Below are 23,918 nucleotides of genomic sequence, written 5' to 3' on the forward strand. Positions count from 1 at the left end.
AAATGGTCTTACATTTAACCTCTCAGCCCATAATGATCAAGCACTGCCCGACAAGAGAGGACCTCTCCCTCGGCTGCAAGGAACAGTGCCGCACTCTCTACTTGCATGGATCCCGGGAATTAAAACCATTTGCAAACATTTTGAAACCGTACATATATATATATATTAATTTTGCAAAACAAAATTCCAACGATTGAAATCAACTGCCGGCAGTTTGGTTTCCATCAGAGAGAGTGTCTTTCCCGATCATTACCCTTGTCCGACAAAGGGGCTGATCCTGTCACTATGATCACCCACTCAGATGAATTCTCGGACTGTCCCAACATACCCAGGTTTTGATTCCCGCTAAGGATCTCACTGAGTGGCATATCAAAAACAGCCCGATCCGACACCTAGTGAAATGTCCTAATTGAGTCTAGGGGTCAGGTGTAACTTTCCAGTTTTGCCCATCTGTCTCCAAGGTCCAGGGCAATACTGGAAATCTGGTCCGGTTCAAGGATTCAAGTAATCCCATATTGCATGTGCCTTGGGTCTTACCCTGGTGGCCGAGACAGGCCATCCCAACATTTGGTGGCACACCAGTATCAGCCTTGGCAGGATAAATCTCCCCAGACTTATCCAATGGCTGTGAATATTTAAAATTAGCACGAGTCTCTATAAGTGTCCAGTTTTAGGGTCTTACACAAAATTATACCAAACAACATGAATCAAACATGCACTTTAATTTATTTCCACTAAATGACAAAAGTACTTCAAATCGGATTGAAGCTAAGGGCATACAAAACTGTCTAACACTAGGCGCCCCCCTGTTGCCTAGCCTCGCCTTGGCGCCTTGAAAACTATGACCAGGATAGAATAATGACAAGTCTCAATGCAGCCTAAAATCCAGTTGCACCATTTCTTCCAAAGCCAAAGCAGTCCAACACTTGCATCAAAAAAGACCAATCAACCATATCATAAGCCTTCTCTAGGTCCAATTTGCATACAATCCCTTTCTTCCTTGTTCTCTTCAAATCCTCCACACGTTCATTGGCAATTAAAATTTGATCCACAATTTTCAATCTCCCACAAAGGCTCCTTGATTCTGTGAGATTAAATCTGGAAGCGCCTCTCTAAGTCTTCTAGATAAGACCTTGGCAATTATCTTATATAAGCTATTCACCAAGCTGATGGGTCTAAAGTCTCTAGGAGTTGAGAATTCTACTAAGGCAGAATTGCTAGCTGTCGGCCAGGGTGTACAGCTTGCAGTTTAGCTTGGTGTGGAACCGCTGCTAATTGAAAGGGATTCCAAGATGGTAGTGGATTGGCTACAGAATCCGGAGTCTATAGTATGGTGCTTTAAGAATGAAATCAAAAAATTCTAGTGGCTAACAAGGAGTTGACTATAAGAATACAATGGGTGGGGATATCAGCAAATGCTTTGGCTGATTGCCTAGCAAAGCAAGGGGCAAACAGGGAAAAGTTTTATTGGGCTCAATTGTAGTTTGAATTTGTTTTCTGTTTTCTGTTTCATCTTGTTGTTGGGAGAGGACATAGCTCACGCCTCTTCATGGAAAGATTGTACCTCAAATTCTTTTTCTCTTGATGAAATCTTAATTTATTTATAAAAAAAATGCAGGTTGGCTTGGGTTAAATTATTATTGATAAAGTATCAATCTGAAACCTTGTGTTTGAGTAGGACAGTGAGATTCATATAAAATAAATTGGGTTGTTTGCTTCTTTCTCATGCCATGTAAGATTACAAGGTCTAAGTCAGTTTATTCCCTATAAAAAATTTGGCTGCTTTGTTGTGATTTGTGTGTGTGTGTGTGTGTGTGTGTGTGTGAATGCGTGCACTCAGAAATCCTTTCCCTTGAGCTGTGGATTGGTTTTGCAGGCTGGGTCAATAGAAGGACAAGTGGTAGAAATGGGACTTACTACTACATCGTTGCTTAATGCTGAGAAATTTCCTGTCGTAGTTCCAAATTCCCTATTTTCAAGCCAGGTTACATCTTTGTCTCTTCTTTCATGTGAATAACTTCTGGTCAATGATTTCTTAGTACAACTTTTCAGGGGAGCCAACACTAGCACATTATTGGGATTAATATGGTCAACTATAATTCACATTTTCTATAAGTGCATCTTATTTAATAGATAAATAATATTGAGAGAAAATATACTAATCGGTACTGTTTTTTTCTCCAAAATTCGTGTGTTGCATATGCCATTTTTTTAGTTGCACATTTGCCCAGCATACATTATGGACATTTTTACAAAGTAGTGCAATTTGACCTGTTCCTGGTATGTTTCTAAACAGTATTACATTTTGAGTTTGTTATTGTTCAATTTTTTCCTTGTTGAACCTCTTATTGGATATCAAATATAAATAGTGGAATGCAGCTAGATTTTCAAATATAGGATACTTATTAGGAAACTGCATAATTATTGGTCAATGTACAATTCATTAATGTACTTGATTTCAGCTCCGTCTTAGTCAACACCCCATATCTTAATATTTGGGGTCAAGAGAGATTCTACTCCTAGACAGTACACACTTTCTGGCACACAAAACTTTGGTGCAGGACATCCCCAAGAGGAATGGGAGGGCTGCATTTCTACCAGTTTGCAAAGTAAATGGTACTGCACATAAGAAAAGAAAAATAAAGACTTATTCCTTCTTGCTTGAGTTGAATCTGTATCATCTCTTGCAACTTCTTAAACACGGGATAGTAATAAGTTGAAGTTTGATTACGATTGTTCCATTTCTAGGCTCACAGATAAGGCTAGTTTTGTTGGGCATGCATCACTTGAGATAAAATGTGCCTCACTTGGATTTTTGCTATGATTTGATAAACTAACCTTGAATTTGATGTTGAATAGGTAATATATTATATTATAGGCTTAAGGCTGTATTGATATTTAGAGTTTACAATTCAGTCTATGCAGCATAGTTTTCTAGGCAACACCTAGACGATAAGGTGTTCTTGGAGGGTTGCCTCTCCCAAACGCCTACATATTTATATGTAAGACACCACACAATATTTTATATTTTTATTTTATGTTACTAATAGTAGTACAGTAGATATTATAGACTAAATTATTCGTATTGTGAGTTTCTAGTATTAATATTGTTATTCTTATACTAGTTTCTTTTTGTTATTTTCTTATTTGTTTGGGTTCAATCGAGACACAAGGCAGTGACATATTCTTGAACCCTTTAGGACTTTAAAACCTGAATTGATAAATAAAAAATAACTTGAAGATTTTATCTAATTGACACACAAGAACAATCAATAGGACTTCTTTTTCTTCTTCCTAGGACCAAAACAAGGGCTCAACCCTTATGTTTTGTATGTTTATTTCCTTTTTTATTTTTTTTACTCATAAATATGTTCACTTTCTATTTTTGATATGGGGTTTACACTTATTTCATGAGAAAATGTGGTGATTATTACTTTATTAGTTAAAGATCACTACTTATTACTATGAAAACCTAGGGATCTACCCTAGGATTTATATTTTTTATTTTAAAAAAATCATTGCCTAGGTGATTAGGCTACAAGGCACTCCCCTATTGCCTAGCTTCGCCATGGCACCTTGAAAACTATGCTATGTAGGACTTGAATGTATAAATTCTACAGCTTTGTGTAAACAACACGATGCTTTAACCAATTAAAGCCTGTTCAAAACTTTCGCAAGCCCCACCCAATGCAAACTCAAGATGGTTGGAATCTTGTAAAGATGCGGTGCAGCTTCTTGGTGAAGGGGATACTGTGCTCCTTTGCTTTGCATCAAGTTACAACCTAGGCCCTGAGAAATGTGATCTGCCCTTTGTCTCAATGTAAGATTACCTAAATCCTCTCAAGTTACAACCTGGGCCCTTCCGCCTCTGACTTTTCCTCTCTTCCCAAACCACCCATAAAATTGTTGCTCGTACAGATCTCCAAAAGCATTCTTCCCCTTTTCTTTGGTTGTCTAAAGTAGTAGGTTTCAAAAAGATTTGCAACATCAGTAGGAGGAATCCAACTGCAACCAAAGAGAGAGGAAAATCACTCCCAAATACAACAGATAAAAGAGCAGGAGATTAATAGGTATTCAACAGTCTCACTACAGCCATAGCAAAGGATACGAATACGAGGGGAATAGGAACCAATTTGGCTTAGTTGATGATATGATGGTTATATGGACTCTATTTTTAAGTGCTAGCAGATGGTGGTTGAATATGTTTGACAAGAGAATGCAGGCACTTCTGGGTAATACCCGGATTTGGGAACAAAATTAAATTCTGTTTGAAGGATGAAGAGAAAATTCATTAAACTAAAAAAGTACAGCAGAAGGTGATAAGATATCACCAAAAGCATGAGAGCCCACTCGGAAGACCCAATAAGGCCCAATACAACTGCAGCTTATAACCATGAGCATTGCCCAATCACCTAAAAGAAAAACGAAAACACAGGCCAAAAACATCCCCAAAAAACAAGAGCCACTAGCCCGACACTAAACAAAAGCAAAGCTCCCCATCCTGAAAACCGCATCAGTCTTCACTGTGAGCATATCTTCTTGGGTTGAAAAATCCTTGTCCCATTCCCCTCTCTGTTGCAAATGAGCTTTGTTTTTCACTTTCTCTTCCTTTTTTCTTCTTTCAAATTCCTCAAATGCTTTCCTAGCAAATTTCTCACCACCCTAGAAAAACAGGCCCAAGCTTTCCTAGCAAATGACTTCATCATTAATCACACAAAGTCCTTCCTTCACCCCACATTTCCACAAAGGCCACCTCCAAATCTAAAAGTTGTACAACTTCCTACCCATCTACTTGCTTCCCCACCCATATTCTTCATCATTAATCACCCCAAGGCTTTCCTTCATCCCACAAAGCCCACCACCAAATCTAAAAGTTGTAGGACCTCCTACCTGTCTACTTGCTTTCCCATCCCTATTCTTCACATACCTTTACTTTTTCTAATGGTTTTCTTGTGGCTTAACTTTCTTATTGTGCTTACAAATGCATTTGCACTCAGATCTTGCAGTATTTATATGTTCACATAATGATACAAGCTTACCACTTTTTATGAAATCCAAAGGTATTATGAATAATGAAACTTATAACATCGGATGGTCTTGCAGGTAATTGTGAACAAATCACGTGCACATTGGCGTGCTATGGTGACCATGATTCCCTTGCGAATTGATAATTTGGAAATGATTCCTCAGATATCAGAGGATATAAAGTCTATGCTAAGATCCAACTCAAAAATCTTCTTAGAAAAGGAAGCTCCTTACTGCTTCCTTTCTCGAATAGGAAATTCATATGCAGAATTAACTGTTGGGTGCAATATTAAACATATGGTATGTCTTCTTTCTGAAATAATCTATACATGTTATGTTGGTTCACTAATTTATTTTAGTGCAATCGGATATTTTTTACCAATGGAGCCATTAGATATTTTTTCCATAAATAACATTGTCCACTTTTAGATTTTTATTTTTTTCTAGATAAACGTTTAGAGTCCAACTACAGTGCATTTCAAATGTTTGCTGCATGTTAAATCAAAATTTCAATCAATCACGTTAAAGACGTCACATGGTCTATTTACTTTTCATTGGTTCACATTTCATAATGTGTATCACAAGGTGTACTTACCATTCAGGATGGTTCAAGTTTTTCTGCTTCATGGTGCAGTTCTGTTTTTTAATCTGATCCTTTCTCTTACTGTAGGCTCATATAGGTCTAAATGAGAGTAGACACCTGAAAAAGTACTGGACAGTGTGTTTGCTGATTTTTCTGATTTTACTTTTTGGTTTAGTGCTTGTAAATGTGGAACATGTATTGTCTATTATTGCGATATTGTGACTTTTTCTCTTTCTTCATTGGAATGTCATATGTGATGGTTAAAAGCCATGGGACTAAACAAGCTGCTTTAACGATGTTACACCATCCATGATTTCAGGACTGTCCAGAGTATTAAAGGATTCATTTTGTTTTCTTTCCTTGAATCTATGCTTTTCAATACATAATTCTTTACATATTAATTTTAAAGTCCTAATTCTTATGTGCTGTGGTTGTAGAGCAAAGAGGAGTTATACTCTACACAGCAAGATATTCTGCTGCAGTCAGTTAGGATAATTAAGCAACATGGCGCTGCTTTGGGTGGCACCTTACAAGATTGGTCCAATCAGTGATTCCTTGATGAGTAAAAGAGAATTTATCTAGAGGTTAGATTTTCAATACCCTCGACATATTTAAAGCATATAAGTTCTCCACCATTGAGATTAATGCTGTATCATGTTGTTGGTTCTCTCTTTCTCTATCGCTGAGTTTCTTTGATAGTTTGTATGCTCTCTGTTCTATCTGGTTGTGTATTCCTTTAATGAAAAATTTTCTTCGCAAAATCCCAAGAAAGATGAATGCGTTTTGGGTGGATTGAGGGGGATGTACATTTTCTTATCTAGTATCGCTGATAAAAGTAATTTCTGAATGGACAAATCTACTACTCTCCACACTTGGTTAGGATTAAAGACTGAGTGCTCAAATCTACTACTTCGTTGGTATAAAGCAGAGGAGATGTGATGCCAAAATCCACCTTGCAAGGTTCAACACGGGAGATTTTTTGTTCTTTTTTGTATCATGTCCATGTCAACCTTTTCTTTAGCAGATTTTTTGTCCATGTCAACCTTTTTTTTTTTTTTTTGCCATCGTTGCTTGCCCTTAGCCACGTCCGTTTCCCGGTGTATAGCTGCGGGGGATTTACCTTGTCCGTTTGCCACTATACTAGCGGTGCCCCTACTTTGCAGGGGCAAACGAGTTCACATCTGCGCCCCAAGGGAGCGCCCCACAGCACATCCCTACCTATCTCCCGATAACAAGTATGGGAGATGATGAGACATTATCCGGAGATGTTCCCAATGCAAGGTGGGGATGTGCTGTGGGACATTGTAGGGCACTCCCTTTGTGGGACTCTGGATCTTCTGCCCACGCCTATCCACAATACACTATCCCCTGTGAATTGGGAATATCTCCCCTTGCATAATATTATACAGAGGATGAGATGCTTTTCATGTGTGATTGAGATAAACATGAGTAGAGTTCTTGTGGGCAGGAGATCCGGAGTCCCCTTGTGGGGGTGCAGATGTGAACTCGGAGAAAACAACCGAAAAGTAAGAAGTCAATGCTGTAATTGAGTCTTGATTTTAGAAAATTGTGGGTCTTTCATCTAGTTTAAAATCAACCCCCCTCTATCTCCGTCTCTCCCCCAAATTAGGACGTCAGATCCCACAAAACATCTCTCTTTTATCCTTGGGCCCCATCAGGTATCACACAACCCCCTCTCCCCCTATTTAAGAGAACGGATCACACAAACCTCTCTTTCTTAACATAGGCCCCACCAAATCCCACACAACTTCCTCTCCCTCCAATTATGACATTAGATCCTACATAACTCATCTATCCCCCTCTCTTATTCATGACACCAAGTCTCACATAATCCCTCATCTTTTCACTTTTCACTCTTTCTTAGCGATGATCATTTATGATATGGTCTGGCCTGACCTGCCTTGTTTGGCTCACAAATTTTTGGGCCTAAACAGCCATATTCCTCAAAGCTTGGCTTGACCCAAACTCGCATCAAGCCCACACAATGAAGGTCGGGGTCGGCCTAAGAAAGAACAATTTTATGAAAATAAAAATAATTTAAGAAACAATTTTAGAAATGGGGGTAGAGGTATAAATTAGGCTGTGTTGGATTGGCATGACACTTTGGGGACCACCTGTGCTTTGGGGGGCCATGTCGTGATAGCCCGCAAGTCATGTTAAGTTGTGCTTTCCTCCTCTATGATATTCAAAGGTCAGGCCTTGCTCGGCCCATGGCCCGAGCCCTGGTGGGCCAAGTTGGGTTGTAGGCTGGGCTAGGCCATGAGAGTCATATTTTTTAAAAAATCATAAAAATAACAAAAATTTTGAGAATACATTAACAAAATAGACAAAAAAAAATCTTAAAATTTTATTTTATATGAATTTTGATGTATAAAATTGTTTGTATATGAAATAATAAAATGAAATTAAAAAATTACAATACAATTGGAATTAAATAGTATAATAGAATTGAAAATAAACACACACACACACACACACACACACATATATATATATATATATGTATATTATTATATGCATATACATATGTAAGTATATAATTATATAATTATATTGGCTATGTTGTAGGTTGGGCCAGACCGGGCCAGCCTACAGGCCTAAAAACCCAAGCCCAGTACATCCTGCGTGTTACAGTGACTGGCCAGGCCTGACATGGCCCGGCTTACCATTCTAATGCCCCGTTCGCTTTTCGATAAGTGCATTTACCCATGTTCTTTTATTTCTCATGTAAACAAGGCAATGACCATATTAGCCATAAAAATTCTATTATTAAAAGGGGCATTTTTGTCCCATCCAAGTATTGTCAACTTTCCCCTAAATGGGAAATTTAACTTACCCACCTAGGAGGTAAGTGATACCCAGGAAAATAAACTTTCACGGTCCCCACCTAAATCTGAAAAGTGAACATGGGTTTCTTGGTCAATGAAAATCAAAATCCCATTGACCAATTTTCCCCCTCTCAATTTCCAAAAAAAATGAATGCCCCCTAAATGGTGGTTTATTTAATTCAAAACCAAAATTTACAAAGCACCCCACTTCTATACGGACTCCACCATCCTATCTGAAAGAGAATTTCTACACCATGGACCGAGTCAATTACAACCTTAAGTTTCCTCAATGAGTGGCCCACCTTCTTGATCTTCCAAGATGGCCATCTACTGATCCTATGTTGCCTGCATGTCCGTTCGCGGTGGGGCATACTGCAAAGGAAACAAATTGAATGCTATTATTGTAAATCAGTTCTGTTATAAAACAAGCCATGGATGAGGAACCATGACGAAGTGTTGCTAATTAATCTTTAACTAGAAGAAAAAATAGATACCTGTCATATAAATGGTCTCTAGCCAAAGGAAGAAAGGGGATTTTATAATTCTGTCCACCCCTAGGTGGAGTTAGGATTTCTAGGGCTGGACTGAATCTTGCCCGTGGATTGATGCCAAATTCACGGGCAGGATGTGATTTATAGGGGGCTATTAGTAGATTAGGAGGAGGCTACAAAAAAAAATTCTGAGGGGGATTGCAGTCCAATAATCCCAAGAAAAAATAGATAGTCATCACCCAGACATTTTGTCACCCGTCACGTAGATACCTGTCAAGAGAAAAAATAGATCCTCATGCTCAAGGAAACATTGGAACTCGCACACACTAATTAATCTTTAGCCAGAAGACTCGCACGTGCTAATTAATCTTTAGCCAGAAGAAAAACTAGATACCCGTCATCAAGGTTTGAAATTTTGCAACGTATCGGTCCATAGCGGCTGATATGTTGTGTTTCATCGAGCATCTGATACATGGAACATCTAGAATTTGTATGTTTCTTTTATTTTCGTTTGTATCGATCAGATACGGGCCTGCATCGGACTGTTTCGGGTCTATATTGGCCGATATAAGCCTGATACACTATATGTATCGGCCGTACAATTTGAATTTATTAGTATTCTCTCTTATTTTTGGCAACTTTTAAATGTCAAATTTAACTTCCCTCTTTCTCCAAATTTAAATTATATGATTCTTAATTAATTATCACATTTCACTACACGCCATTAAAGGTGAATTAAATAGTACATTTAAGGCAATTTCAAATTTGAATTTGAATTTGACGTGTCACTTCATTTGCATATAAAAATCACAAATAGGCGACCAAAGGGATTCAAATCCTAATCATTTGTTTTCAACAACTACAAGCCCACCACCACACCATACCCTCAATGCTTGGAATATTAATATGTATTATTATTCTTAATTAAACGCTCTTTTTAGATTATAATATATTTAAAATATATAATTATCTTCTTCAATAACATATATTTTTATTTTAGTTTAAATTTTTTATAAGACACCTATCTTGAAAAGTTACCCAAAAAAACAGGGAGAATGACGGTTCAGCCCAAGGTCAAAATTTCTAGGCCCAAAGTACAATTGGGGTAGGTGCCAATTCAGAATTGATGCCAATTCACGAACAAATATTGGTGTATAGAGTGGGGTTTTTTGACATTTTGATTGTTATAGCTCTGTAGTGGAATTCAGAAATCTGCATTGGGCTTATCTGTACTTTTCCAAAAAAAAATATCACTCTAATCGAACATCTGAGTAAAAAGTTATGGCCTTTAGAAGTCTGCATTAATGTGCTAAAAAATTCAATACACCGAGTGGTTTTCTAAAACCAGGGCTGGTTCATCAACTTTCTAGTTTGATTAACCGGGTTAGTAGTTTTGGCCATTTTTTACCCAGTCTGATTTTAGGGGTCTGATTGAACTGGTCAAAAGCTCTGAGTCATTGTTCAATCAGTCCAACTAGTCAATCCATTCCTATTTTCTAAACAATGATAAATATTAATACAAATTATATTGATTCTTTAAAAAACTATGGTATGTATGTATGTATGTATGTATACATTTTAATTCTTCCATGATTCCATCATTTTTCAAGAGTTCTGAACTGTGTTTCGATATTTCACACTTCGTATAAATAATTGAAATATGTTTTTTATGTTTAAATAACTTATTTATAGTCATATAAAACTCCTATTTATTATTATTAATATAGTTTTTTTAAGATTTATATGAGTTTCTCATTGTATCCATGTATATCTTAATTGCCTTACCAATACGTTTCTTAAAATTGCCTTATCGATACACATTGCATTTTTGATACTTTAAACCTTGCCTATCATGGTCTTTATCAATAAGAAAAAATAGACACGCATTAAATAAATAGTGACAGACCTTGGTTTTATCCCCTTCCCCCCCCCCCCCTCTCTCTGTCTCTCTCTCTCTACGTGAAAAAAGAAGTATACTCGGGAAATGGCGAGGTGTGTACTTGATTACTTGCATGCTCAATTGCATTAAGTGTGCATCTAACCCCGCTCAGTTATAGAAAACTCGTCTATATTCCATTTTGTTAATGGAAAGATTCCATTTCACAAAAGGAGATGAGCCGTCTATACAGTTAGGTTATACTAGTGGAATGGTCCAAGCGATGCATGGGGGTATTTGATATTGATGGTGATATTTGACTATGCTTTTATATATTGGGTATATATTTGTAATTGATGTTATTTTCTTCAATTTATATGATTTTCTATGTATTTCTTTGTTTTTATAATTTATATTATTTTCTTCATTTTATATGTTTTTTCATAATTATTTTGCAATAACATATATATAATTGGAAAAATAGAAAGTTGAGGGTAAAGTTGGAAAGTAAAATTAGAGTGTTTTGACCAAACCAATTGCACCATTCTCATTTTTCAGTATGATGTATAAGTTTCTATGATGCTCTACATTTTTTATAAATTTTCAATGTATTTCTTTGTTTTTTGTAATTTATATTGTTTTCTTCATTTTATGTTTTTCATAATTATTTTGTAGTGACAATATATATATATATATATATATATATATATATACAATGGAAAAAATAGAAAGTTAAGGGTAAAGTTGGAAAGCAAAATCAGGGTGTTTTGACCAAACCAATTGCAACATTTTCATTTTTTAGTATATAAGATATACATTGTATAGAAATTTTTATGATTTTCTATATTTTTTTGTAAATTTTTTGTGTATTTCACATTCTCTTTTTTTAGCATGGTATAAAAATTTTTATGATTTTCTTTTTTTTTTTTGTAAAATCTTGTGTATTTCTTTTTTTTTTTGTAATTTAATTGTTTTCTTTATTTTGAGGAGAAAGGTGCATAGGATAAAGAGACACAATTTCTATTTCCTCCTTCCTATTGTGAAGTAGGGGGAATGGATAAGATATACACTATACAGAGAGGGGTTTAAAGTTGAAAATAGGGGTTTTAGAATTTATTTCTTCACTTCATGTGAATGATAATATTTGGCCTTTTGCCTCATGTGGTTCTACTCGTCAATGGTGGGGCTATTATTTGCATATCTAATGGCTAGTGTTTGGATATAGGTTAATCTTGATTTGTTTATATTCGGATTTGAATTGAACATCCATCCGATTTTTGTAGAAGAGTCCAGATCTCCTACCAACAAAACACATTCCAAACCCCTACGGTATTACATTGGTAGGTGTTAGATTATTGGATTGGCCTAATGATCGTCGAGAAAAAAACACCCTAAAACAAATCAATATAATGAACCCGAAAGCATTTCCCAATCCAATACAACTTATTATGTTAATAGAGACACTCAAAATAGAGGGAAAATGGGAAAAAATGCCCGAAAAAATAGGGAGAAAACCGAAAAAGGCTTCATTCAATCATCTAATTGATTGTTCGATGATGAAAATAGAGAGGTCAAAAAAATCCATTCCTCCATTCAATTTGAATTTGTGGGGTTTTAGGCAAACCTTCCAATACTTGACACATGTTGGCTCCAATCAATGAAGAGGTTCATCAAGTAGGCCTGACGAGAGTAGGCCTGTCAATGATAACCAAAAATCTGATGCCCAATTCAGCATCCAATTTGATTATCTTGGATTCAGATTACGTATTTACGTAATTGGATCAGATTCGGATGTTACAAAATACATCCATATATAATCAAACCAGATTTGGATTTGACCCAATATGATTTGATTAAAATTTGAATATGATTATATTATAATATTTATTAATTTTAATATATAAATTCTATATAACTATATTAAAATTTATAAAAATATATTTTAAATATTATATTATATATGAATTTATATATAATAAATTTAGTATGTTATATTTATATTAATTTATTATATATAAAAGTTAAAAAACAAATAATTTTTTAATGTTACTGGTGTTTTAGAGAATTTAAAGTGGAGTTGGATTAAATCTGATTCCGATATGAGTTTATTAGGATTCAAATTCGAATCCGAGTCTCTAAATCCAGTCAAATTTTGGATCAAATTTGAATGTAGTTTCTTAATATTCGGATCGGATGCGGATTTTGCTACATCCAATCAGAATCCGATCCGATTGCAACCCTATTGGGGAGAAGATCAAATAAGGCCTAAGGGGAGAGAGAGGAGTTGGTTCCATAGTGGTATTATTATTATTTTATTTGTTAAAAGCATGAACCATTAACTAAATAAAATTGAAAAACTAAAAAACTATTATTATTTTATTTGTTTTATCCAATTACAAGTGTTAACCGTTAATTAAATAAAATTAGAAAACTAAAAAGGATAAAAATGGAAAGTGAAAATCAGGATTTTTCATGAAACATTGTAACCATCCTCATTTTTATAAATGATACAAACAACATTCTCATTTTTATGATTTTCTATATTTTTGTAATTTTCTTGCATATTTCTTTGTTTTTTTTTTTTTGTAATTTATATTGTTTTCTTCATTTTGAGGTAAAATAGGGGGAGTGGATAAGATATACACTATGCAGAGAAGGGTTTAAAGGAGAGAATTGGGGTTTTAGGATTTATATCTTTGCTTCATGTGTGAATGATGACATTTGGCCTTTTGCCTCCTGCCAATCTGTTCATCAATGGTGGGGCCGTTATTTGCATATCTAATGCTTAGCATTAAGATATAGGTTAATCCCGATTCATTTATATTCAGATTCAAATCGAACGTCCTTTCAATTTATATAGAAGAATTTGGATCTCCTACCAACAAAATGCATTCCAAACCCCTATGGCCCTACCAAGTACAATCCTACGATATTATGTTGGCAAGGTGTCAGATTACCGGATTGGTCCGATGATCATCGAGAAAAAAACACCTAAAATGAATCAATATAGTAAACGTTTGGCATCGATGCTGCAATTGCAACACTGATATGTGGCTTGGAGCACCATTTTCTCAGAAAACAGTGCCTTTTTTTTGTTTAGAATCGTTGATGTCAAGTAGGACATTTCATGGAGCAAGAATAACTTTTTTTGTTTGGTAAATTGGTAAGATACAAATATATTATATTATATATTATATAAATATAAATACATAAATATATAAATGTATATAATTCAAGCATTTTAAGAGGGGGTAGGATTGGAAATATAAAATCAGCATTTTAAGAGGGGATAGGATTGAAAATATATTGGAAATATGAAATTAGGGAGGGTAGAATTGGAAATATAAAATCAGGGTGTTGGACGATGAACGCTCATCCATTTCAGTTTTTATAAATGGGTAAGAGATTGGGTTCAGCGGAGTATGAGGATATCCTCCTACAACATGGGTAAATAACATACCACATGCTGCACAGTGTTAGTAATCTCTCTTTTCTTTTCACCTCTCTTTTTGTCCAAGTATTAGCGTGCAAGAATGCTAGAAGCATGCTTATCTAGGAAACCTTGCCCAAATAAGCATGCTTACCTAGGAAACAGTTGCCCAAGTGAGCACACTTAACCAGGTAAGTAAAAAAGAAATGAGGCCTAATAATTTACTAACTAGCGGAGGGGCCCCTACTTCATAAGGGTTAGATTGGAATTGTAACATTAATATTTGCTACATTAAAAAAGACAATGGTTTCTTAATAAGAAACTTGTAATTATAAGTACTCAAGCCTTGAAACACATATAAAGACTTAAAAGAGATCATAATGTGCTCGTTTTTTAAATATTGCTTTAGCAAAGCATCTCACATAAAAGAACACGACCATACAGTGATATTTCTGAGTTCTACTTCATAGTTGTCATTTGTTTCACATTGAGAACTCCCAATTAACCTGGACGGTAGGACCGTTCAGCCCGAGAGCCGTCCAGGCAACTGGTTCCGTTTTACCCCAAACCTGGTCCCTGGCCAAAAATCATTGAATCAGTCAACGAGCCATTGACTCGGGTGGTCGAACCATCGACCCGTTCAACGATTTTTTCCATTTTTATTTTAATTACTATTTTTTTGTTGTTAGAATGGGCCATCTGTTCAAACTATATGGTCATGGAAAGGGTGGACATTGCAAGGAAAAAAATTGGCACTAAATCCACCAAACTAAAAAAACCAAGGAAAAAAAATCAGAAAATCGAGCCCAAAGTTCCACTTTGAGATGGAGCTAAACATACATGCAATCAAAGAAAGAGACAAAGTAGATCATCATGTAAGAAAAAAAAAAACATTACACAAGAAAACCCAAAGAAAAAACAAAAGGGAAGAAATAAAATGGTGGTAAACTATAGGCCATAGAAGAAAATTAAAAAAAAAGGGAACATACCACACACGCTCGAATAAAGCCCACAACAGAAGAAACTTTTGAATAGTGAAAATCCAAAAGAATAAAAAACCATGGTTTTCGAACTACCATTGACCCAGACGGACGAGCATTTCGGCTTGGGAATCATCCAGGCAACCTGTTCTATTTTACCCCATTCCCGCTCCCTGGCCAGAAACCATGATTCAACAGTTTTTGGCCATTTTTTTTAATTGGGAACTATCTAGGTAACCAGTACCGTTTTATACCAATCCTAGTCCCTGGCCAAAAACCATTGAATCGGTCAATGACCCATTGACCCGGGTGGTCGAACTGTTGACCCGTTCAATGGTATTTTGCCATTTTTTAAATTTTGTTGTCAAAACGAGTCGTCTGTTTGAACCGGATAGACGAACTGTCGTTTATTTATTTATTTTTTCATTGGGAACCATCTAGACAATCGGTTCCGTTTTACCCAAATCCCGGTCCCTGGTAAAAAACTATTAAATCGGTCAACGACCATTGACCCTAACAGTCAAACTGTTGACCCGTTCAATGGTTTTGGCCATTTTTTTATTTTTAAAATTTTTGTTGTTAGAATGGGCCATCTATTCAAATTGAACAATCAAACTGGTGGCCATAATGGTTCCATTTTCGAGTCGTATGAGTCACACGCTCAAATGACATAACATGTATGATACTGCTTAAAGGACCTCACACACTCAACCTTTTGCTTTTAATTTTTGTTGTTAGAACAGGCCGTCTAATCGAACCGTCAACCCAAAAACCGGTGGCCAGAACGGTTTCGTAATTTTTTGCTTGTAATTTTTGTTGTCAGAACGAGTTGTCCGTTCGAATAGGACGGTCAAACCGTCGACCCAAAAACCAATGATAGATAAGATATATAAGATTCCTTATATTTGTTTCTTGCTAGACCAACTCGTCAAACTGCTAGTGCCCGATCCCATGAGGGACCGCAGAAGGTTTCGGGACAAAAAAAGTGGTGCTCACCTGGGGTAACAGGACATGCAACGGCTGGGTAGTGAAAGTCTAAGTTTGGCTTCTCTGAGCCCCCAGAATGGTAAGGGGGATAGTAATCTAACCGATAGTAACTGAGGGACCTTCAGAGTAAATAGCAGTGTGGTTGTGCCCCCCCCCCAATAACACCCATATCAATGCCTTTGCCAGTATTGCTTGATGATGCCATTGAGTATCGTAAAAAGTAAAACGAGTAGAGACTTAGCTTTTGTGTAACGTTCTCATTAACAACGCCAATTAATGGAGCACGATCTGGATGCTCCTAGTTGGAGGACAACTCGAATGTCAGATGCTCAGCTGGCTAGTTGGAACTGCAAGATAGATCAGAGAACCTAGGGTGACTAGCCTAGCGAGGTCGACTTAGCTTTTGTGTAACATTCTCATTGACAGCGCCAATTAATGGAGTGCGATCTGGATGCTCCTAGTTCGAGGACAACTCGAATGTCAGATGCTCAGCTGGCTGGTTGGAACTGCAAGATAGATAGATCAGAGAACCCAGGGTGACTAGCCTGGCGAGGTTGGTCCGATGCTTAAGTCAGTATTGTGTGTAGCGAGCTGAAAATTGGTATGCTAGTAAGCTAGAGTGCACAAAATTGCGCATACTTGGGTCAAAGGAGTTGATGCCCTTATATAGCTAGGGTTATTACGAGTCTTGCAAAATGCTCCCAGGATCTTTGGCATGAGCCGTAGGGGTCCGTTTCGCTCTAGAAGGTGGAAATCACACTAACTTATAAGGATTACCGTTTCCCTTCGGTTCTGACGGGACGAGATTAAGGCCTACGGTTACACGTCGTGATCCCGAAAAATTTGGAGACAATTGGCAAGCTTCTAGAGATCTGCCATGCGCCACTCCAGCAGACCTAGTCATTCCAAGATCCCCAGGCTTCGGTGTTGCCCGAGGTGACCAAGGTACCCGAGAAGGCCTGACTTGCCGAGGTGGCCGAGAATGCTAACCCAACCTGTCGAGGTGGTCGGGGATGTAGAGTCAACCTGCTGAGGTGGTTGAGGATGCTGAGTCATGCATCTAATCACCAGATTGTCCACGTGTCCGCCACTTACTAGGTCAGGCCAAATCACCCCTCATCATTATACAAAAGCATACTAGATCTAGTGTATCTTAACTCTTAAGCTTGGATCAGTATTGCGAATACAATTGTTGGATATTTGAATTCAAATCAATGCTAGTAGTAAATAGTACTTATCCAAACCAATATTAATGTTGCAACTTGCAATCTAAAATTGGGCAACAAATGAGAGAGAAGAGGAAGATGGAAATCAGACAAACTAAGAAGGTTGGGCAAATTAAACTGTTTCCGAAAGCACTTGTAAGAAAGGCAGAGTCCCAAGAACGAATAGGGAAAGTTAGGTTGGTGAGGAAAGCAAGAGGATGAGGTAAGGGCAAGATGATGACTATAGTGCATGTATCTTTTTCCTGGATATGTTTTACCTATTCATAGAGTAGGTGGGTCACTGAAACTTGGAGGAGAAGTTCTAAGGCGCGTCTGAAGACACTATCTTTATAATGTTATTTGCCCCCACTCAATGTCATTGAGTTTGCTGTTGGGTTACAAGCAAATTCGTTCCTAGGATACAACAGAGCCTTGGGCAAGAACCTGCAACCAACAAAGTTGAAGAGTCCGAAAAAACCTTCTATAAGACTAGAAACCAGATTGATTGAGAGAGAGAGAGAAAAAGTGATTTCCGAAAATGTTGTGTGTGAAATGCCTGATTCATGCTCCTTAAATAGTTTTTGAAGAGTTATGAAGAAATTGTATGTGCTAGTACAGAGAAGGCACCTTGAACAGTCACAATTTTAAACATTGTGACTGTTTAAAAGTTAGTTAACAGTTAGTGACTGTTAACTTTGAATTGTGCCTCTTGATCACACCCGATCAAATCGTAACCGTTGATCACATCAACGGTCAGCATCACACCAAAACCAAAGCCGCCCTTCACAAGCTATGCAGGTGTGTGCGAAGTGCGAGCAAAGTGTGCCTCTAAAGAGCCACATTGCACTGTACACACGTGTGTGCGTGCATTGCGTGGTAGCAATCCACCATTCTTTCCTCTACTATTTCTAAGGAGTGTAAATCAGCTCATATTGGATTTAATCTCTAATGAGATTAAAATCCAACAATCCCCCGCATTGATTGATCAATTACATAAGTCTCTCTCAATCCAAACTACTATGACATAGTTATGCATACAAAATGTGTGTTTAACAACTTAAACATTTTATTAACATAGATATTTTAGAGCCTTGTCAAAGTTATTCGTAGTAAGACCTTAAACCAATTACTCTTAAAACAGACCAGAGACACCCATACACAAAATGTACAGTCTCTACAAAAGTTTCAAGTTTTGCTCAGCACTGTTATGGCCATGTGCTTTCTTGGTTTCATGAACAATCTCGAGAGCAAACCCAAACTCTCATGAGAAACGACACCACTTCTAAATTCACATAGGTGAAGTTCCACTATGTGTTCCGTTATTTGACACATTTTAGAACTTCATTAAGAGTTTAATTCAACCTCTCATCATAACGGATAGCACTATTTATGTTGTGATGGAAAATTTCTCAATGTCAATACTAACAGTCACATTGTTGTAGCTTATTATTATCCATTAAACCCAATATTGATGGTTTTTCAGTTCAAGTCAAGTTACCATTACAGGTGACTAAGTAAAGGGTTTTAATCTCCTTTCTTTGGTTGTCATTCATACCAATTCTCTAGTCAAACCCTTGGTAAGAGGATCATCCAGGTTTTTACTTGACCTCACATAAGTGATAGTGATAACTCCATCTTGAATTAGTTGCCTAACAAGTTCATGTCTTAGACTTATATGTTTAAACTTACCATTGTAGATACCATTATAGGATCTTGACAAAATCGCCTCACTATCACAATAAATGGAAATTAGAGGCATAGGACTATGCTAAAGTTTTATATCCAATAATAAACTCCTAATCCATTCAGCCTCTTTTCTAGTAGCCGCTAAGGCTATGAATTCAGATTCTATGGTCGAGTGACATATACAAGTTTGTCTCTTGGATGCCTATGAGACCGCACCCCCACCATGGGCAAAAATCCATCCAGATGTGGACTTGTTATCTCCATTACCGATAATCCAACTTGCATCAGTGTACCCTTCTAGTACAGTTGGATAATCACAGTAGAACAAGCCAAGTTCCAAGGTTCTTTTGAGATACCCAAGAACTCTCTCAGTTGCCTTCCAGTGCTTTGCATCGAGATTACTTGTAAACTAACTAACTTTATTTATTCAGGTCTAGTACAAATCATAGCATACATCAAACTTCTTATTGCACTAGAATACTCAAGTTATGCAATTGCTCTACTAAAATTTTCTACTAACTTTATACTAGAATCATATGGTGTGCTATATTCTTTAAATCCTAAATGCTTAAATTTCTCAACTATTCTCTCAATATAATGTAATTGGCTTAATGCATAACCCCTACTATGCTTTTTAACATTTATTCCCAATATGTTATCTACTTTTTCTAAATTTTTCATTTTAAGACAAAGGATAAGTAGTTTTTGTTTCATTTATGCTAACCATATTAGTACCCACAATAAGCATATCATCAACATAAAGACATACAATTACACCATAATTTTTAGTAAATTTTGAGTAAATGCATATATCAGCACTATTGTGTTTAAAATCAAAAGCTAAAATGCAATAATCAAATTGCTTATGCCATTGTTTGGGTGCTTGTTTTAAACCATATAGTGATTTAACTAGTTTACAAGCTTTCTTCTCATTTTCAAGAAGAACAAATCCTTCTAATTGTTTCATATAAACCTCTTCATTTAAATCATCATTTAAGAAAGCGGTTCTAACATCCATTTGATGAATGGATAAGTGATAAATGGATGCTAATGCTATGAGTGTTGTAATAGAAGTTGTTTTAGCCACTGGTGCATAGGTGCCAAAGTAATCAATCTCTTCCTTTTGATTGAATCCTTTGACTACCAATCTAGCCTTAAAAGTTTGTATAGTTCCATCAGTGTTGTATTTTCTTCTAAACACCCATTTACATTTGATTGGTTTTGATCATAGAAGCAAATCTACTAGTACCCTGTGTTGTTTGATGTTATTGAATCCATTTTATCATTTATAGCTTCATTTTAAAAGGCAGCATCTCTAAAGGTCATGGCTTTATTATAAGTCTTTTGATCATTTTCAATGTTAAGTACAATGAGTATCTTATTTAAAATTCTTTCTCTATTAGCCTCGACCAAGAAAACAATTGACTGAGTAGAGATAAAGTCTGAACCTAAGTGTTTCTCTGTTCTTTGTCTTTGACTTCTTCTAGGTTTTGCTGTAGGTGTTACAATTGTGTCATTTCTTCTTTCAATCTCATTATTACTGATAGGAATTGAAATATGAGTTTCTCTTTTAGGTTCTTTGTTATTTTCTGTAGATTCAGAACATAGTTTATTTTCAAAGAATTCAACATCTTTAGTTTCAACAAACATACTTTTGGGTATACTAAGTTAGGCTTTCTTCACTTTGCTTTGCTGTAGGTGTTACAATTGTGTCATTTCTTATAGGGCTTGCTATATTCTGTATATTCAACAAACATACTTCACTTTGCTTTGAGTCCTAACTTGGTTCTCTTAAGATTTGGAACTCCTACACTTTTGGGTATACTAAGTTAGGCTTTCTTCCTATCCATAATTCATATGGACATTTGTTATTAACTCTATAAACAATTTTGTTATGTAAATGGCAAGCTGTTAGGAGTGTTTCCCCCCACAGGTTTAAGGGTGTATTAGATCTTATCAACATACAGTTTATCATTTCTGTAAATGTTCTATTTTTCCTTTTGGTCACGCCATACTGTTGAGGGGTATAGGGAGCAGAACTCTGATGTATTATTCCAAATTCTTCATAGAAAGAATTAAATTCATTTTTAAAGTATTCAACACCCCTATCACTTTTAAGGATTTTAATTTTCTTTTTTAATTGATTTTCAACTTTAGTCTTATATAGTTTAAAAATGTCAAAGGCTCCATCCTTAGTTCTCATAATATAAACATAGGTGTACCTAAAAAAGTCATCTATAAAGGTTATGAAGTATCATTTACTTCATCTAGTTAATATACCACTGATTTCACAAATATCAAAATAAATTAGTTCTAAAAGTTGAGAATTTCTCTCAACACTAGGGAAAGGTTTCTTGGCCGTTTTATATTTTACACATATCTCACATTTTTCATTTAATTCTGATGAAAGTAAAATTTATCACATTTTTTATCCCCAAATATTATGTCTTATATACTTAATTAGAACTTAATTGGACTCATATTTTTTGTATTTCGGTTCAAGGCAATCAAGAAGGCATCAAGAGCAAAGAAAGGCAAATCAGATGATTTTTCACAATTTCGGCACCATTCAGTAATCTGAGCCTAACTTACGTATCCAAACTCCAATTGGGATGATTCAAGACCTACTGGATAGATAAGAGAAAAATCCACAACTTTCATGTTTTGGGCTTTTGTAGATTTGGCCTGCATCGAAGTCAAATCTGGGCTCGAAGTTGGGGCAAATTCGTAGGAAGGCCCAATCCGCAGCTTAAGCCCAACTTGCAGAAAAGCCTTGCAGCAGCCCAATTCGCAGAGGATGTCTAATACGAATCCAAAAACAGTAGACTGAGAAGAGTCTTATCAGATCTAAATTTATGATGTAATCCCATAAAAATAAAGAGATTGAGTTCATTAGATAAATAGATAAGAATATGATTAGACTATGACTTTCTATTTTTGAGAGATTAACTTCAAGAAAGAGTAGGAGACCACCCCCTCCCTTTAAGCTATATAAAGGGGTAGGGGCAGACTAGAGAGGCATCAAGAAGCAGAGGAACAATCTAGCTATCAAGCAAAAAGTCTACAAGAAGGAGGTGGTGGCAAGGAGAAGAGGAGATCTCAACTCCAAGGGCGAAACCATGAGTTCTTTCTTTCCTCTTGTTTGTTTTATTTCTGCTAGTATGAACTGATTTATTTATAGTTAGGGCTGTGGAAAGCCTAATCATAACAATGAATATATTGTTATTCTGATTTTTTCAAGATCGTGATTTCCATATAGTCTATGAGTTATCTTGCTTAATGCTATTAGTAGTGACCATATCTTAATTGATTAGGTTTATGTAAATGAATTGATGGAGGAATTCATATAGCAGACCAAATAATTCATGGTGTGAATTGAATGGTATATAGGGGTATATATACATGATTCATCTAAATGTAATAGTTTTTCCTTGGACTTAATGCACTTATATTTTGAGAACTCTAGTCGAGAGATCGAGGGGTTACCTGATAGAAGTAGTTTTAATATATCTCGAGAGAGAATATTAAATAAAATTGGAAAAACTTCAACTTATGGGAATGACAAATTATCTTGGATAATGTCATCATTAATATTCATTGGAATGGTTAGGTGGATCGAAAGCCCTAGCGAATTCAACCAATCGTTACATACTTCTACTCTTGTTTTCTTGTTTCTATTTTTTCAGTAGTTCTTGCTCCCTCAAATCTGAATTTTGATTGTCCAAATAATTAGGAAAGACTAGGGTTCTAATACTTATTTTGTTAAATCCCTGTGGGAACGATATCTTTATACTACTTGATAACTAGTACAGTTGCTAGGGTTATATTTATAGCTATCAGATTCATTACTATAAGCAATTATACCAAGTTTACTCATGTTTTTATGGATTTAAAATTAAAGTGTGTTAATTATCATGCCATAAAAAAAAAGAATCAACAATATAAGTAGAACATTTTCCTTCATTAATACTTAATTTGAACATGCCATTACAACTATATCCCTTTCCAACGAACATTCCATTCTTGGATAGGATTAGTATGTCGGATTCAAAAACAACTTTGAATCCCCTCTTACAGATAAGATTTACTGAGATCAAATTCTTTCTAATGTTAGGAACATAGAGAACATTTAGGAGAGTCAATGTCTTTCTGGATGTGAAATTCAATTCTACGTTGCATTTTCCAGTAACTTTGGCATATGTTTGGTTTCCCATTTGTACCTCATGGCCATCAGTCACTTCTTCATATGTCTTGAACAAGGACTTGTCCTTGCAAACATGGATTGTGGTGCTTGAACCAAACCACCATCCAAAAGATGATTTTGCCATTTGACTTCAGTAATCATGGCCACTAGATTGTCTTCCACCATTTTTGCAGACTTGGTTCCACCGTTCCGATGTCAGCAGACTTGGGCATAGTGCCCCTTCTTTCCACAAATATAGCAAGATCCTTTCTTATTGTTGCTCTCCTTGAAGTTCTCGTCCTTCTTCTTTACTTGTTGATGAGGGGTAATTTGGCATGACCTAGTAAGTAAAGGTCACGTGGACGCGATCTGCTCGTAGAATGACAACTCAGCAAGGGGAGCCTAGTCAATAGTTTTCAGAGTTCGGATGTTTAGCCACCTTGGCATAAAGGCACCTCAGTGTAAAGGCACCTCAATGCCTAAGCCAATTCAGGGCCCAAGAATCGAAGTGACATCACGGGATCACATCGTGCCGTGTAACAGTAGGCCTTATCCTCTCCCTGCCCGGATCAGATGGTAACGATAAACTTCATTGACTGATACGTTACTCCCTGACTAAAGCA

General features: G+C 36.2%; 1 protein-coding gene across 4 annotated transcripts in view; it reads left to right on the forward strand.

The window, feature by feature from the left end:
* The window catches only part of LOC148848768 (mechanosensitive ion channel protein 1, mitochondrial-like), a 38,893-nt gene extending 32,524 nt beyond the window's left edge, over window positions 1-6,369 (forward strand). For all 4 annotated transcript variants that reach the window (XM_088950573.1, XM_088950572.1, XM_088950570.1 and 1 more), the window contains exons 5-7: window positions 1,877-1,984; window positions 5,104-5,325; window positions 6,046-6,369. In XM_088950573.1, coding sequence (XP_088806699.1) covers window positions 1,877-1,984; window positions 5,104-5,325; window positions 6,046-6,159 — 444 coding nt within the window. In that variant the 3' untranslated portion in view covers window positions 6,160-6,369. The remainder of the gene's footprint in view (window positions 1-1,876; window positions 1,985-5,103; window positions 5,326-6,045) is intronic.
* The last annotated feature ends 17,549 nt before the right edge of the window (window positions 6,370-23,918 follow it).

The sequence above is a fragment of the Nelumbo lutea genome, chromosome 6, assembly GCF_056320005.1.
Source record: "Nelumbo lutea isolate HS-2025 chromosome 6, American lotus-T2T, whole genome shotgun sequence".
Taxonomy (NCBI): domain Eukaryota; kingdom Viridiplantae; phylum Streptophyta; class Magnoliopsida; order Proteales; family Nelumbonaceae; genus Nelumbo; species Nelumbo lutea.